This window comes from Ostrea edulis, chromosome 7 (assembly GCF_947568905.1).
Source record: "Ostrea edulis chromosome 7, xbOstEdul1.1, whole genome shotgun sequence".
Taxonomy (NCBI): Eukaryota; Metazoa; Mollusca; class Bivalvia; order Ostreida; family Ostreidae; genus Ostrea; species Ostrea edulis.
In genome coordinates, this window is record NC_079170.1 from 16,790,247 (window position 1) to 16,808,293 (window position 18,047).

Here is an 18,047-nt window from a genome sequence, read left to right on the forward strand (position 1 = left end):
ACCGTATCACAGCAGGTGTGGCACGATAAAGATCCCTCCCTGCCCAAAGACCGTAAGCACCGAGCATTGACTTAAATTTTACAGTCCTTCACCGGTAATGAGTGAACTATTTTCGGGAGTTACGTTAAACAATATATAATCAATTTTTTTTCGGAGTAAAATTTTACAACAGTTCTAAACGCTTTCTTGAAATGTTTCAATCCTCTTCGGTTGTGTAAACCTGAAGAAGACAGGTATTTAATTGTTTATACCAAGAACCATACAGTTCATAGGTTTAACACGATCGAAATATGCACGTTTATACATGTAGGAGTAAGTAACAATTTTATGCATCGCAAAGTTAACTACAAGTGTTAATTGATTGATTGTTGCTTAACGTCCCTCTCGAGAATATTTCACTCATATGGAGACGTCACCATTGCCGGTGAAGGGCTGCAAAAATTTAGGCCTATGCTCGGCGCATATGGCCATTGAGCAGGGAGGGATCTTTATCGTGTCACACCTGCTGTGACATGGGACCTTGGTTTTTGCGGTCTCACCCGAAGGACCGCCCCATTTAGTCGCCTCTTACGACAAGCAAGGGGGTGCTGAGGACCTATTCTAACCCGGATCCCCACGGGATTACAAGTGTTGAAAGATTGAGAAACCTGTGTGTTTATAACAAAAATAAACGATTTAGTCTGTCCTCTAGACTTGCTCAAGTCTCTATGTTTAATAATCAGTGCTCTCTTTAATACTTTTGATATTTGTGACATTAAGTATGGTAGAGAGCAGATATTTTGACTTCTGAAACACAAAACAATTTGAACGAAATGATAAAGTAATAAAAACAACATAGAGACTTGAGCAAGTCTATCTGTCCTCCATAACTCATACATATTCTTTTTTGTCTTCTCACTTCCTTCTTTTCCGTCCTGCCCTTATGTGAACATGATTATGTCCGTGTCTCTCTTCCCTGTATCTCTTTTCCCATTGGAATGTATCAATTGTACTTGACCTCATGTACATGTACCACTTATTGTTGGTTTGAGTGAATAAAGAAACTTGAACTTGAAAAGGTCATTTCATCACTACCTGCTTGTACATTTAGTTAATCACTGGCGTGGTTTCTGTCTTGCACACATGTACATTTATATTAGAATTGCTTCATTATACACCTGTTGCAGCTGAGTATACAACACATTTGTTTTCTTGTAGAAATAATTCTGACAACGAAAAAGAACATCCCATTAAGATCTATCTGTGTATCGTTCTGAAGGTATGTAATAAGCATGTAATTACATAAAACATCTCTCTGAAGGTATGTATTAAACAGTAACATCTCACTGAAGGTATTTATTAAACAAGTAATTAAATGTAAAATCTCTCTAAAGGTATGTATTAAACAAGTAATTACATGTAATATCTCTCTGAAGGTATGTGTTAAACAGTAACAATTGTATCTCTCTTAAGGTATGTGTTAAAACAGGTACAATACATCTCTCTGAAGGTATGTGTTAAAAAGGTACAATTCTATTATAACATTTTATGCACATCTCAGTTCAAGTACCGCGTGCCAACTGTTGTAAAAATACAGTGTGCCAATCTTATTCATTGTAAATGCTTGTTTATATGTATTTGGTGTTATTAGTGTGTACTCAGAATACTACTTCCTGCCCACTTGTTTTGCTTTCTTTTCTATCGCAGGCTTTTCCGGCAAACTGTAAAACAACGTTTCCACGGTTTTGTGAGATACTCGAAATATTTCAATGACTTCCTTATAGAACCACAGTATCAATTTCTTATTTACTGTCTCTAATGACAAATAGATATGCATGTTAATAATATTTTCTACAGAATGTAATGCAATAGTTATTCTTTTTAAATATCTATTTAGTTTCAATTTAGTATCAATAACACTAAACATATATAACTAACTGCATATCTTCATATAAAAAACCCATTACATGCATAGTGATGTAGAGCAGGAAAGTGTTTACCAGAATAATAAAGTTCATGCTCCCCGCGTAGGGATTGTGACACAGGGTGGGGCAGACCTGGTACATGTATATACTGTATGAGTGTAAAGCATTTAGATAACATCTTCTTTAGTGCTATTGATATTAGATTGAAACTAAATGAATATTTAGAAAGAGCAGGTACAATGCAGTCCTTTACCTACATTTGATGATCCCTGGGGTAGGGGTTTTGGTATCAAGATGAGGCCAAATAGTCAGTTATTAAATATGTTAACAATTGAACATTTTTAACTTTTTGATAACTACATGTACCATTCAAATTCTTTTCAAATTTGGTATGAAGCATCTCTTGGACAAGGTGGACCTAAATTGTACATTTCAGGATTTATGCAACCCTAGGGTCTTAGTGGAGGGGCGAAAATTGGGGAATTTTCAATATTTTTCTACAACCGCGCATGTGTCAAGAAAAACTAAATGCATAGTGATGTAGAGTAGGAGATCACTACAAAAAACTGTAAATTTCATGATCCCTGGGGGTAAAGTTTCTGATCCCAGGATGGGGCCAAAACTTACAATATAGTATTGTGTAGGGTATATGCGTAAAACATGTACACTTAAATAGCTTCATTAATGCTAATGTTACTAAATTGAAACTCACTAGATATTCATAAGGAGTAGGTCGTCCTTTATCAAAACTGTAAATTCCCTGATCCCTAGTAGGTAACGCTTTTGTTTCCATGGTGGGGCCAAAATTATTATTGTGATTCTTAAAGGCTTCTTTATGTTGCTGATACGGTATAAACACTGAGTGAATATTTATGAAACGCCGGAAAGGATGTACCAAAATTGTATGAATTTGCAACCTCAGAGTTATGACTATAGGACAGGTCCAAATTAGTCTTATCGTGTTAATGTTACATTTATTATGTAAAACCTTTCACCACTATGGACACTTTATGGGGCATTTAAGTTTGAAGAACACATCTTGTTTTATATTATTGTTAAATATTAGAATTTAGCTTAGATATGTAAAACAGGAATTTTTGACTTGATTCTGTGGCGTTGTGCAGTAGTGATGCTTTTAATTAATGTTCAGTAGATCGATAAGGCCTGTGGGCCTCTTATTTATAGAATCATGAGATCGCTTTAATCTTGTGTTATGGTCAGTATGTAAATTAAAACTGATAGGCAAGAAAATTCAGAGCGAGTATATGTAAACATTTACTTAACGGTGAAATACGCAACAAAAAGTGACATATTAATAAATTTTATGCATGAATAAATTATACTGAGGTCAAACATGGACTATAATTGCCCGTGTTCATATAGTATTTGATTGATTTAGATATCCAAGGAAAGATAACTCCCATTATCAACGTACACACAAGTACCGGTGGTATACAATAATACAATGTTTATACATTTCTGAATGATGAGTGAATCTTTATTTTCATCAGAATCTTTTCCATCACACTCACAGACCAGGTCCCCATACCCCTACCAGTGTCAACCTGTGACTGATAGCAGTGCGGTATTTAATTTGATATTAGTCTAGAGGAAATTCGAAATATGGTAGTGACATTTCTTCCTCACTGAATTAGCTGGATTTTTAGCGTTTAAAGAAAAGTGGGGTATGGACTGGGGGGTTAAAAATGCTATTTGCCAAATTTTCAACAATATTAATTACAAGGCAAGGCAAAAGGGGTCATAAGCTACAGATGATGCAATTTACACTTGCAAGTTGCACTGCCACTAGTTACACTTAATTAGTGACTTACTTACAGATCAATAAAGTAACTTACAGACAAATATTTTATTTATTTATTTATCTATCATTTCATTTCATTTTTTTTTAATATCATGGTTTGTACTTGAAGAGTCATCGCAATAAAGGGACATTAATTATTAGTGTTACAAAAAAATCTGATCATGCATTTTTTAAATTTCTGAATTTTGAAAAAATAAAAATAAATAAATAATAAACATTTCAACCATTCATTGTCAGACAGATTCTGATACCACTCAGCTCCCCGACTGGCCAGAGAGTTCTGCTTCTGTCAGTTCTGATGCAACTAGATCAGCCCCCAGACTGGCCAGGGAGTCCAGTGTTTCGGTAAATTCTGATAATGATGCAACTCAGCACCCCCCCCCCACCCCCCCCCACCCCCCCCCCCCCCCCGACAGCTCTACCAGAAGTTCTCGGAAAAGACTTGCTGATGTTTAATAAATCAGTTTTCCTATTAATTTTACTTTTCCTCCTGTTCATCAGTTCATTAGGCTATGGCCCAATCTGATTAAATTTAAGATCGTTGATCCGCTCCGTTTTCCTCTTCCTTTCCTGTATCTGTGAAGTTCAGAGGTGAGATATATTCTTTCCAAAACAACTAAGAATGTTCATGGAACAATTTAGTATTAATTGTTTTCCTTTTATGTTGTATGCCTTATTTCAAGAAATAACTTTCAGGTCACTTTTTAATGTGAAATGGAACATTTTCAATTTTTGACAACCTGACGGTAGGGGTGTTTAAGACACTATACCTCATTTTCTGTAAGGAAGTGGAGTAAAAGGAATTCAGATTTGGATTCAGCATACTCAAAATTGGTAATTACACCTGCTTTTTACGGTTTTGGGTAATGGTGTTTCAAGAAATAAAGTTGGGTCACTTTTTGATGCGAAATGAAACATTTTCCGTTTTTGGCAACCTGACGGTAGGGTTGTTTAAGACACTGTACCTCATTTTCTATAAGAATTTGGAGTAAAAGGAATCCAGATTTGAAATCAGAATACTCAAAATTGGTAATTGCACCTGCTTTTTATTGTTTTGGGTAATTTTTAAAAAATGGGTGGTGGTTGCTAATGAAAGTTTCCTGTCATAGTTTGTTAGTATCATGCCCTTCTTTGTTTTTAACTTGATCCAGCGTAGGACGAGTGAGTTCAGATCTGTCTTGACGCTCGATGGGAACAGACTTTTCTATTACCACTTATTAATCTCAATAATTTTAATATATGTAACGTTTTGTTTGTTATCAGCTTTTGTAGTTTAGTTGTAGTTTCAGTTTCCTTTTCCATTTAGTTTTCTTTTCTATGTAGATATTCTATTGTCCTGGGGAAGGGACAGGTTGTACTGAGAATTTGACAATTCAGTGTTGTTCGTGTCGTTGGTAATTGTAGTACTTTATATGTATATACATGTATCACTAAAAACTAACAACACACACACACATATTATTCAATGAAAGTGTTATTTTTTATTATTATAATTTATTATCGTTTGTAGAAAATGAGTGCAATATCACCCCGTGTTCTGAAACTGATGACGGCATGTGTGGTGGGAGTGGTCCTTGTCTTTTTGATCAACAACTGGTACAAATCAACAAATGTTGTGATACAAAATAATTCTTTATCAAATCAACAGTATCAGGTACAACCCTCAAACGGACGATCGCCTTCAGTAGACAACAAAAAACAAATCCTTACTCAAAATATTCCCTCAAGTAACTATGGACTAAAGAGGAAGTCGACGAAATGCGGGGAAACTGACGACGATTTCAAGCAGTGGGGAATCGAATCCGTTAAATCGTCAGTTGATAAAGTATCGGCGAAATTTAAAAGCAATGACGCCTCTTGTGAACGTAAGAATTTTCCAAAACCAAACCCGCAGTTGACAGCGGAAGAAACTCAGAGGAAGCTAGAGTGCATTAAAAACTGGAATAGGGACTACAAGAAAGGAAGCGGGGCATTTTGGATGGGGAATACTCAATATGTCCGTCACACTCACCACACGTATCTAAATGACAAGAGCACTGTTTTTGATATCGGTGGAAACAAGGGAGAAGATGCGGAAGCCATGATAAAAAGATTTCATCCCGGAAATTACATAATATTGGAACCGATTAAGACTTTGTACTCCAATCTTGTTAACATGTTTAAGAGTAACAACAAAGTGACTGTGTATAATTTTGGTCTGGCAAGGAAATATGATAAGTTCTATGTTAATGTTGTGGGACATGGAGGGGACGCAACTTCCGTTTTTGCTGGCAATGATAATGGCGGAAATTGTTTACTTCGCGTCGTAAACACCACAGACTTTCTTTTGCAAGTTGGGGTACCATGTTACGAAGTCGATCTGATCACCGTGAATTGTGAAGGATGCGAGTTCGAAATAATGGAGGAACTCGTAGGTAATGGCATGATCGGTCAATTTAGAAACGTGCAGTTTGCGACCCATCCAACGCTGGCACACCTCAAAAAACCCGTAGAGAGATACTGTGAAATTCAGGAAAAATTAAAGAGGACTCATAAAGTTACATATCAATACAAATGGTGCTGGGAAAGTTGGAGAAGAAAAGACCTTGCGTAATTTCACACATTTTGTCACGCTTAAAGGGATAGAAATTGTCATTTTCTTCATTTAAAAAAAATGTAAAGAATAAGTTTCAGCATTTATTTCCAAGTTTAAAACAACTATAATCTTCAAATTACTTCCCCTGATTTTTGCTTCTTGGACAAATATATGTTGGTTCCTATTGTAACTTGACGAACATGCAATCATTGCCATCTTGAAATTACAGCGATTTTGTTCGTTTGATATCTGTATCAAAGAAAACCCACAAGTCGCATTCCATTGTTCCCACTACACAACCAGTGTTCGACGTACATGTATTCTCCAACACAATGCAACATACATCGAGTCATCGCTCATTCCTCTTCCTTCATATCTAATTTATCTTTTAACCATTGCACCTTTAATTTGGCGTCCAATCCATTTCATTTTGCTCAGTAACTCTGCCTGACCTGAACGCACAGCCAATTTGAAATTGAGTGTGTTGTTTCCATTATTACTTCTATATGTATTCCTACGCGCCGTTGAAAAACGTTAACTAAAGCTATTTGATGAGAAAAACTATTTGTTTTACTATTTTTAAACATGATTAAATGATAAGAAATGAATCTTATAATTCTTTTCTTGATGGCGGCATCATGGGGGAAAATCGGATGGAAATTGTTAAAGTCAATGCGCGTTTTTCGTCCTATTTTCCCAATGATACGGCCATTAAGAAAAGAATGATACGATTCAATTTCTTAAAATCATTTCCAAGTTGATAATTATCATTCATTTATATCATTCAATTATCTGTTTTTCATTATATGAAAAAGGAAATATAATGATTTGAGCTGGGGAAAATCACGAAAATGGGCTATACTATCTCTAGAGTGTAACCAAATGACATCCGTCCGTTATTGCTCATTTTCTACAACTAGGCTGACTAAAATTGTAAAACGAGTTTCACTCGTTTTATCAATCAATACTCGGAAAAATATAGTGGAAGTACACTCTAACAGTGGCAGTTCTGACCAAGTTTCCAGATTCACAGAACTATAACTTCTAGTTGTAGTGTTTTGTATGCTATAATTAGATACACGTGCACGTGTGTATTGGCAATTGGACGTTTCTATTGGTCTTGGATATTACCTACCAGATGTATGTGAAGATGTTTTTGAAAAAAATAAATAGTCATGTTTAATTTATTCAATATTTTGTATTTATTATGAGCTCTCCAGAATCACAGGGTCAAGTTAGCTTTTGATCAGAAAATGTTCCTTTTGTATATGTACATGTATGTATGAGGCACACTTAAGACAATATGACCTCTTGTCTAGAATGGCTCCATTAGAATTCCTCTATTGATTCCTAGCGACATATTTCCGACATCGCGGCCATGGGGTTCAAATCGATTTTTTCACAGAACAGCTGCACACCAAGTTGGTAGGTTTAGGCCCCGAAGAAACTTTGCTTCGTTTTCAAATAGAATGGCTGCATTCGCTTACTTAATTTGAAATGCATCTCTTGCATAAAATCTTGAAAATATAGTTAGTTTCGGTTAAGATTTTTTTTTATACCCCCACCTTTTAAAATGGACGGAACGGGGGGGGGGGGGGGGTGGCTGTAGTAATACCCTTGATTGATTGTGTGCCCGGGTTCGTTTTAGCCCGTGGTGTAGCAGGACGATATAGAGGAATATTTTTCTTCAGAGCACGGTCCATCTGTCTGGAGTCGCACTTCGCCAAAGCAGGCAGTTTCCTTTATAGGTTGCAATAAAAACCACGTAAAACTATGCAAATGTGTAGAATTAACGGTACATGTAAGGTAAATGAAATCTTGCATTAATCTTATATGTTAGGTTTCGGCGATTAAATGCATCGATTATCTGGATCAGTGGGCTTTTGTGTTTGAATGTGTGTGTTAATATTCGTAAATAACAATATTCATATTTGTTTGGTTTTAGTTGTATGTGTTACTCTGTTGGGATTTCCTGATCGATATTTGCCCGGCGTCTCCCGTTCACAGGACATTTCCATGTTCTTCTCCAGAAGCTTAGCACCAATCATTCTGAGTCGAAGGAATTCAAATTTGTGCAAGAGAACACTGAAAAAAATAACTAGTAAAATACATTAAGCAAACTAGTAAAACTACTGTCCATACAATCACTAATTTAAAAGTAGTTTTTACTAGGTGTTAAGTAAGTTTACTATTTGTTAACTAGTAATTTAACTAATCAGACAGTAAAACATTACTTCAGTCAGTAGTAAATATTAGTTTGCATTCAGTAGATTTACTAATCTTCCATTCCTGTATTCCATTCCCAAAATTACTAGCAGTCTAGTAATTTAATTGATAGGATAAGTAAAATCGCCCTGTTAATCCTTCAAAAAATTGAATACAGAAGATAACATCAAGAACTTTAATCTGAAGTTAAAAGTCGACATGATCTTCTGGTCAATCTTGATTGCGATGGGGGGTGTATCTTCTGTGGAATTTCTTGAACTTGTAGTCAGGATTTCTCAAACTTTTCTTTACACAGGATTGCCAAACAGCCATCAGCATCTAAATAAACAAAAACAGAACAGTGTGTTAAAATGTATTAAGTTGCATATTAAAAGAATATCAAGCTGTGTGTAGGATGTCTAATAAACAAACATCAAGAATTAAAAAAAAAAGCAGTCATAAGTTCAACGACAAACCTTTTAAGTCAATGTTCCCTCTCCAGCATCCCAATAAAAATGGCGTCTCGCAGAGTAGACCTTGCTGCAGTTTTCGCGGGCAACACGGGTCACGATGCTTATGACGTCATATTTCTAGTTACATCACTATTTTGCTTAGTAAATACATTACTTACTAGTCATGAGCAAGTCTTTACGAGGCATCCTAATTAAATTAACTAGGTATTTTTTTCAGTGAAGGATCATGCCCCCTTTAATGTGGAAATAACCAAGAGAAGGCAACAACAGGGTTGGGTGTTTTAAAAACCATCTTAAGAACCACCCAGCCAGAAAAGTTGAAATTTTCTTCAAAGCTTCACATTTTAATGTAGATTCAGGTTTGATGAAATAAAGGCCCCGTGGATAGAGCGAGACCACAACAGAGGATATCTTTTTTACATGAATACAAAGGAAAAAGCTTTTAAAATATTTTCAATAACACCAGAGTCGTGATTACTTATAATATGCAAGCACCTCCAGGAAGATGGTATTCAAGTTTGTCACAGTTCAAATTGTGACCCCGAGGATAGGGTGGGGCAACAATAGGAGTCATTCAAAGAAATGTAGAAAACAATCTTCTCAACAACAATGGGGCCAATATCTACATATATACATGCATATGTATATATCCTGAACTATTTATAGGGCTTTCATATTTTGTATATACCCGGTAGATTCTTTGACACGACCTTGTTATAATTTGGTGTTTGATCTTGTCACCTTGAGCAACGGCAAGGTCAAGGTAGCTCAGGTGAGCGATGCGACCAATGGACCTTTGTTTCCTACTTGTCTGAAACTTGAACCTTGTTCAGAACTTAATTCCTTCTAATCAGGCCTTTCGTTTGGTATCAAAGTGTTTCACCTTGTGACCTTAGAGTTTGACCTAATTTTAAGAAAACCTTACCTATACAATATCTCCTGAACTATTTAAGGTATGGCGTTAATATCTTGTATAATATATATTCCGTATGAAAAAACTCATTTGAGCCGTTCCTAGTAAAGAAGGTCCTTATCTTTCAATGTTTTTCAAAAAACCTCATAATGAAAAAAAAACGTAGTGTCATTTTTTGCATACCCGTAAAGAAAAAGGTCGTGATTACCAATCACGAGTTGGTTGTCATCATTGATTGACTGTAATACTTTAAACATTGCTCTAATATTTTGAGGGATGTTCTCTATAGTTCATACTTTAGCACTAATATACTTAAGGGCCCTTTTTGCTAGGAACGGCTCATTTGATAACGTGATGTTTGACCTTGTGACATTGACGTTTAACTTGAACCGAAACCCTGCTCATAACATTTGTATGGCGAGTGATACATATTTCATGTGAACTGTTCAAGATAAGAGTTGTATACATATAGCTTATTATAAAAGTTTTCATGTTTTCTATACATATTCCTTTTACAAGACCTAGCCTGTCATACCATGATTTACGATCTTGTATCATTGTGTTGTCGTAACCCTTTGGGGTTAGGTCAATGTAATTAAAATTAGATCTTCCATCCGCTCCCCAGTTTTCGATACGTCGCGTGGATCGAAAACTGGGGAGCGGATGGAAGATCTAATTTTAATTAGATTGGGGTTAGGTTGGACCCCAATATGGGGGTCAAAATTTTTCATGAGAATAAAATAGCAAAACATCTATTAAAAATGGCAACAACGGGGCCAAAGTGATCGATGTGGTCTATGGACCCTTTCTTTGGTTGATCATTTTAGGGAGAAAAGTAATTGCTTGCCATTTCGGGGTCTCGTACCCTTATTCGAGGGAGGAAAATGTACAAATTCGGGTTGCATCCCCTTTGAAAATTTTCTGGATCCGCCTCTGTGTATCCATATCAAAACAGGTAGAAGTAGGAGTTTGAAATACTGATAAAAAGTAGAGTGTTTTGAAAAGTAAATACCTGTATTCTTCACACTTCTTAGAGGTATTTCGGGGATGGACCTTTTTTTGTATTTAAACATCCCCTAGCTCTTTATTTTAGTTTTCCTTGAAAATATGAACTTCAAGCAGGTACTGCAACGATTTCTGCATTAGTAATCGATGGCGGATTTAGGGATGGGGGTGGGAGGAGCAACCGCCGCGAGTTCCCTAAAATTTTCAAATTTGAAGTAAATCGTGGCCCCGGTCTCATTTTAGAAAGATGTAAACAATAAAAGAAGCAATAATTTCTTTTACTCTCGGATAAATAAATGACAAAATCTTTCGATTTATTGAATTACTTTTATTGGGAGAACTTCATTTTTTTTTTTCCAAAACCCTTAAAATTTGCATCATTTTATTAATTTCACCTTCTTTAAAAATGACAGAAAATAGTAAAAATGACTGTATAGGAGACATATTTCAAGCCCCATAAAATCTGTAATATCCAGGAGCTTCACCCTGGATCCACTGGGGGCCTCAAGGTGGCCCTCAGACCCCCTGCCTCATAAAGTTGCCCCCCCCCTTAACCGCAATTCCTAGATCCGCCCCTGGTAATATGTGAAATAAGTGAGCATCTGTAAAAACAGAGTGCAGAATTATTTCACATGACGCCAGAGCAAGTCAGACAGGTACATGTAAGTGATTTTCACTGGAAACTTTTGGAAGTCCTGCAGTTTCCAGCTACCACACGTTTTCCCAGCCGCTGTAAAGGTTTAATTAGCTTTTTTCCCTGCCTTTTCACGTTCATAACGATATGGACACCATTGTTGAACGTTCTTCCGCCCTTGTCAGAATTCCTTTAGTGATTTAGACGGGTACCTTGTCTGTTTCTCTTACGTCGTTTGAAAGAATTGGGTTCATATTATACACATAGCAAAGTCTCATAGAGGTGTGAAATTTAAATAACAAATATGAGAGTTTGATTATTACTAAATATTCAATAAATGAATTTTAGTATTTGAAAATAAATATATATCAGTATGAACTGCAACGCTTGAGGTATTCGATTTTGATAATATCACGTGTTATAGAATTTATTTTCTGTATTATACTAATTCCTCTTCCCCCTTCATCTCCCACAGGACCTTTACCCATCGTATACTTTGTAGTTATACCATGAAGTACGCGCATGTCATTGGCGAATATTTTATTTAGAAAATGAGTCGAAACGAGAAGTGTCGAAATAGAAGGAGGAGGGGGGGGGAGGGGGGGGGAGGGTAGCGCAGAGGTAGCTAGGCGCCACAGGCACTTGTTTCTGTAAATAACTTACGACCTCTATATGCAAATAATAAAACAGAGGTCGTAAGTTATTTACAGAAACAAGTGCCTGCGCTAGGCGCTCTCACTTCTCACCGCTGCGACCCGAGTTCGATACCCGTGATCGGCAGTGGTTGTATGTGAGAGGGTATGGCGGTTGCCTGCTCTGACACATGGGTTTCAATTGGGTACTCCGGTTTCCTCCCACATAAATTATACATGTAAAGTGACCCCCAAGCGCAAACATCCATTTAAGAACCCCATTGAAAATAAGCTATCGAGCTTGCATGGGTTATCCTTGGTATTTATGTAGGTATGTATGTTCGACTGTATGTATATATACCGAATAAACACTTATTTATTGATTTATAAAATGTGTAGGCTGATCGAAACAAAAAGCACCCGAAATGAGGGTAGACGCGGAGGGAGATTACCTCCTCCCCTTAGGTGGGAGTACGGGGAAATATTAAACTACATTGTATATCCTATCAGGCTAAGTGGAGTATGTTGATTTTTTTACAGTCTTTCTTTTCTTTTTCTTTTAGCTAAATATGAATTAAAAATTTGCTTAGTCTCTAATTTGAGTTAACCAACGGGCACTGGAAGTTAATGTAAATATATAGTATGTGCATGAATAATCAAAGTACTTAAAGTACTCATGGGAGTTGAACATTGTGGAAATTCAGTTAGAAAAGATAGTACTGGAAGGGTATGGGGATAAATGACTGAATATTATCATGATTTTAGATACAAATCAACTGTTGTTGTTTTTCAAAGCGTTACAACAGCAAACATGGATAATGGAAGGCCCATGGGCCACAACGCTCCTCGAGTAACTGAAGTCGTGTTGTTGTTTTCTAGAATTTCACCCCTTTATATTCTCATGAAAAATGTGATCACATATTATGGCCCAAAAATTCAAATCAATATGGTTATCAATGCCTTGCAGTTATGAAGAAGTTTTCCCCCTGTATATATACATTCAAGTTTAATCCTAGTTATAGCTAATTCTAAGGATTCATTACTTGAAAAGGTAGTCCAATATGCTAAACTGTCACCTGAATATACTACAGTCCTGTAGAGGATCAATGGAATGGTAAATAATTGTATAATAACTCAAAATAAATGAAATGCAAAAAAATTAAAAAATGTCGGGCATCGGAAATGCACAAGCCGAGTTGCGCAAGGAATGGGCATAGAGGGAACCGGCAGAAAAGTTTTCAAGAATTATCAAGCAGGGAGCAAAATTTTGCGTACATATTTTTCAGCCGACTTAAATCCTTTGTGACCTTGACCTTTAACCCTTGACCAAAATCAATAGGCTTCTTTGTCTCATCAAGGGCGATAATCCATCTAAGTTTAATTGAGATCCTATAATTTGTTAAAAAATTATAGTGCAGAAAACAAAATTTTCTCCAAATTTCAGTCTATTTATAGCCACTGTGACTTTGACCTTGTGATCCCGGAATCGATAGGCTTTTTGTCTTACTTAATCGATCTAAGTTTGATTGAGATCCTATAATTCGTTCAAGAGCTATGGTGCGGAAAACATAATTTTCTCCAAATTTCAGTCTATTTATAGCCAGTGACCTTGACCTTTGACCTAGTGACCCCAGAATCGATAGGCTTCCTCATCTTACTGAGAGTGACAATCCATCTAAGTTTGAATGAGATCCTATAATTTGCTCAAGAGCTATGGTGCGGAAATGAAATGTTGATGCGTGCCCGCCTGCCCGCCCAAAGGCACTTCATCAGATCATAAGTCGAGTTCGACTTCATGGCAACTCCGCTAAAAATGAAACACTAGTCAAATAATGTTATTTATTGCCAAGGTATTTGGGATATTATACTGTGGCTCAAACAGGGGGTGAATGAACCTGACAGTATGGAAAGCATATTAATAAACTATACATGTACAAGATCCATAACTTTTTTTTTTCAGTTTGTGAAGGAGAATCCTCATGTCTCTTTCATCTGTAGACAAATAAACAATGTGTTTTGACCAGAGCAATTTCCAATCCTTTTTGCAGCATAAATTCAACATTGTGGCAACTGGGTTAAACTTTGATAGTGAAGTAATACATGGCAGCACCTTATCCCATGCTCTTAAAATTTCTGTTTGACACACACTCATGACATCCACTCAAACATTACAGAGTGCAGCAAAATCCCATTGTAATAGGGGATTCAAAATGGATAACTGGTACAAAATATGGTACATACTATTCAAAAAGGATAATGAATTTGACATATTGATGTCTTGGAAAAGGAATTTCTGACATCGGGGCTCTAAGCGTTTTCAAACATTGTCATTTGATAAAAGTGTTCTACATTTTTAAAAATAGAGATTAATATGTCTTTACATACATAGGTGAGAAAGTTTCCATTATTCCTAGCCGAGACATACCATGTATGCGCAAAAAATTCATAAACAAATATCACACTACTCACGTAGAAAATGTGGACCTTACCGTCAGATCATCAAGCGCAGCGAAACATGCCATTTCGAGATTATAGTCGACGAAAGCTCGGTAACAGTAATGAATAAGGTACACTCATTTTGTATCTATTTTGTGACTTTCTTTATTAAAACGTGCAAAAATGTGTAACGTGCAATTACTACGTAATTCAATAACTTGAAGCATGAAGCAGTTTCACTTTGCCACCGGATATAAGAAATTTTATTTCGTATTCCGATCCCAATCGAAAGTTGTTGACTGGGAATGACGTGTTTTAATTCAATCTACATGTAACATCAAGCATTTTTTATATCACATTAAAAAAAACCCAAATATATACACATACACAATGTTGTAGAGTTATTTCTTGTAAATTTTCTGAGGTTTCGCACCATATTCGATATTTCGCGTCACGGTGTCAATAGGGCTTTGTGTGCAGTTGTCGTTCGTTTCCCTATCAATGTTTATAGGTGACGCTGTGCTACAAACGACAATTTTCAACCTTATCTTTTATTTTTCTATGTCTATCAGTATCAATTTGATCGAAATCTTGTATTCAAATTGATTTGAATACAATATCATTGCATTTATTTACATGTCAATTATCAAAATTAGATTAATTCAGAAAAGTTACATGGATTATTTAATGGCGGATGTTTATAAAAGTTTATGTTGATTTACCTAGGAGTAAATCAGCTGACACAGAACCCCCGCTGACGACCACTATACAAATCAATACAAATTACTGCGCAGAAAAGTGCGTGATGACCCAGGGAGATTGAACATAGTTCAACTCCCAAAAAAGGAAGGGTAGGACACTCTTTTTGAGGCAAATTCGGGTTTGGGTTATTGTGGGCGTTTTTCAAACGGCCTGACGCGATTAATCGTTCACATATACCTTACTTTCAATATATGTACGGTTTCTTTCCGTTCCAATGCAGGTCATTCGAAGAAAAAAGATGTTTTTACACTTCCAAGTGCCTAAGAATTTCGCTAGACTGTCTTACTTCCGGTTTAATCGCACTGAATCGAAAGGTAAGTTCTGATTGGTCAATGTGATAAACATTTATAAATTTATGTCATATTCTTATTGGTTGTGAAATAATGATAAGAATATTTGAACTATAAAAACAAACATGGCTCATGTACTTAACCACTAGTCTCTAACACCATCATGAAGTAATAATCCTGAGAATTATTTTCTCTACATATGTATTTATGGATTAGATAACGTGTGTCAATTCAGACTTCAATTTTATTATTGACCTATCAGAACTTACCTTTCGATTCAATGCGATTAAACCGGAAGTAAGACAGTCTAGCGAAATTCTTAGGCACTTGGAGGTGTAAAAACATCTTTTTCTTCGAATGACCGGCATTGGAACGGAAAGAAACCGTACATATATTGAAAGTAAGGTATATGTGAACGATTCATCACGTCAGGCCGTTTGAAAAACGCCCACAATAACCCAAACCCGAATTTGCCTCAAAAAGAGTGTCCTACCCTTCCTTTTTTATACATGCATATACTATATATTTACATTAACTTCCAGTACCCGTGAGTTAACCCCCTTTGTGAAAGTGAAGCACATGTTAAAATAGGGTGGGTGTAAATGTAGTCCGGAACATATGTCCCACGATGTCCGATATATTGATATTCGCCGATTTATTGTTTTATGTTACTTTTTCTTTAAATATCTTAATAAATATGTTTTAAAACAATCACGAATTATCTTCAATGGGAATTTGGTGATGAAAATTGACTAGTTATTTAATAAATGGCTTTTATTTATTCTTTAGGGTGTAAAAGTAGTTCTGAAAATTTTACGAAGGAAACGCATTTCCGGTCTTTGTTTTCGCCTCGTTTCTGCATAAATCAGTTATAAACTTTATGCATTGTACCCTGTTCATAATTATAAGACACCCATATTTCTAGTTATTTTGTCTTATTAAACAAATTAATCTGATAAACGCGTTTTCATCCCTTTTTTCTCTCGGGACATCGCAGCCAACAAACTCTGTGGAGTGTCAATTCTCCGGGAATACTTTCCCCTACGAATAATGACACTGCCACAGGTTTTCCAAACTTTTGCAGAAAAACGCAAGTTACTATACGCGTGTGATTCGGTTTTCTACAATACCAGATAGAGTGGTCACGTAGGGTTTATTTATTCCAGAATTAGAAGAAATAAATTCTTGTACACTTTGTGTAACGTTTAGTCTGATTAAAAATTGAAATTACTGGCCTTGACATTGAACTATAATTTTGAGCGGAGCGGAGCGTCATCGACGTAGTGATGATGTGATTGAATATATATAACTTAATAAAATCGGAGTGAATCTGAAGCAATAAACCCGTCAAATCAGCAGAACATATAGATTCATGAATCATTGTCATCCTGTCAGTAATTCCTGCTCGTAATCTCCGATGTGCATTGACCTCGAAGGTCACCAGTTCGGAAAAAGTGAAAGAGAGACACTGAGCACGTGTCAGATTTGTAAATAATCTAACATGCCAATTTTATATAAAATTCACTATCAAAATTTTATTTGAGCAGCACATTTGCGTAATCATTACTTTCTTACACGTAATGTCATTCATGAAACGATGTAATATTTTAAAACAAACGACACGTGTAGTTACTCGCGTCAGTTTCCGTCTTTGTATAAAACCCCGGCCTCAGCAACCCGATTATGTTCGGCAATCCTCGTTCTCATGTCCTTGTATACGACGAAATGGCGGTTTATACGAAACGCTCATTGTAGGTATGCTCTCAAACAATATTCGCTTGTTTATTTTGCTAAATTTTTCTTCAGATCTTATGGATTATATTAGTTATACCGATAGGTGTTATTTAATGCACAATTGAATAGTTGAATCAGTTACAGCTTGTATTGCTTTAAAACAATCTTGAAATTGTTTCTAAAATCAAAGTGCTTGAGGAATAGCTAATATCAATCACTAGATCTATATCGCATTAATTTGGTTATAGGTAATTCAGATTTATATCAATAAATCTGTTGATCTATGCAAACATTTTTTATGAGAAATATCTCCTCCTCCCCCCCCCCCCCACCCCACCCCCCAATCAACATTGTGGAGGTGCACTTTCAAAAATTATTTTTCAAATAAATATTAATTGTGTCATGCTTATTCCCAGTGTCATGCTGTTGAACATGGTGAACATATAGATCTGGTACAGGATTTTAAAAAGTCATATGAGTGTATCAATGACCATGATATGGTCTAGATTAAATCATACATATATAACTTTGTACACCTTACTAGATTCACACCTCATGTTTACACACCAATACAGATAATTAGTGGCTCAAGAAAGAAAATCCAAAGAGAACAAATTCATATGCAGTGTAAATAAATTTGGGAATTTATATTATGACAGGAC

At 36.0% G+C, this 18,047-nt stretch overlaps 1 protein-coding gene across 1 annotated transcript; it reads left to right on the top strand.

The window, feature by feature from the left end:
• Positions 1-1,451: 1,451 nt before the first annotated feature.
• On the top strand, positions 1,452-7,488 carry LOC125654835 (uncharacterized). The gene is made up of 3 exons (XM_056143512.1): positions 1,452-1,489; positions 3,964-4,071; positions 5,237-7,488. The coding sequence occupies exon 3, from the start codon at positions 5,240-5,242 to the stop codon at positions 6,317-6,319; it is 1,080 nt and encodes a 359-aa protein (XP_055999487.1). The 5' UTR covers positions 1,452-1,489; positions 3,964-4,071; positions 5,237-5,239; the 3' UTR covers positions 6,320-7,488.
• The last annotated feature ends 10,559 nt before the right edge of the window (positions 7,489-18,047 follow it).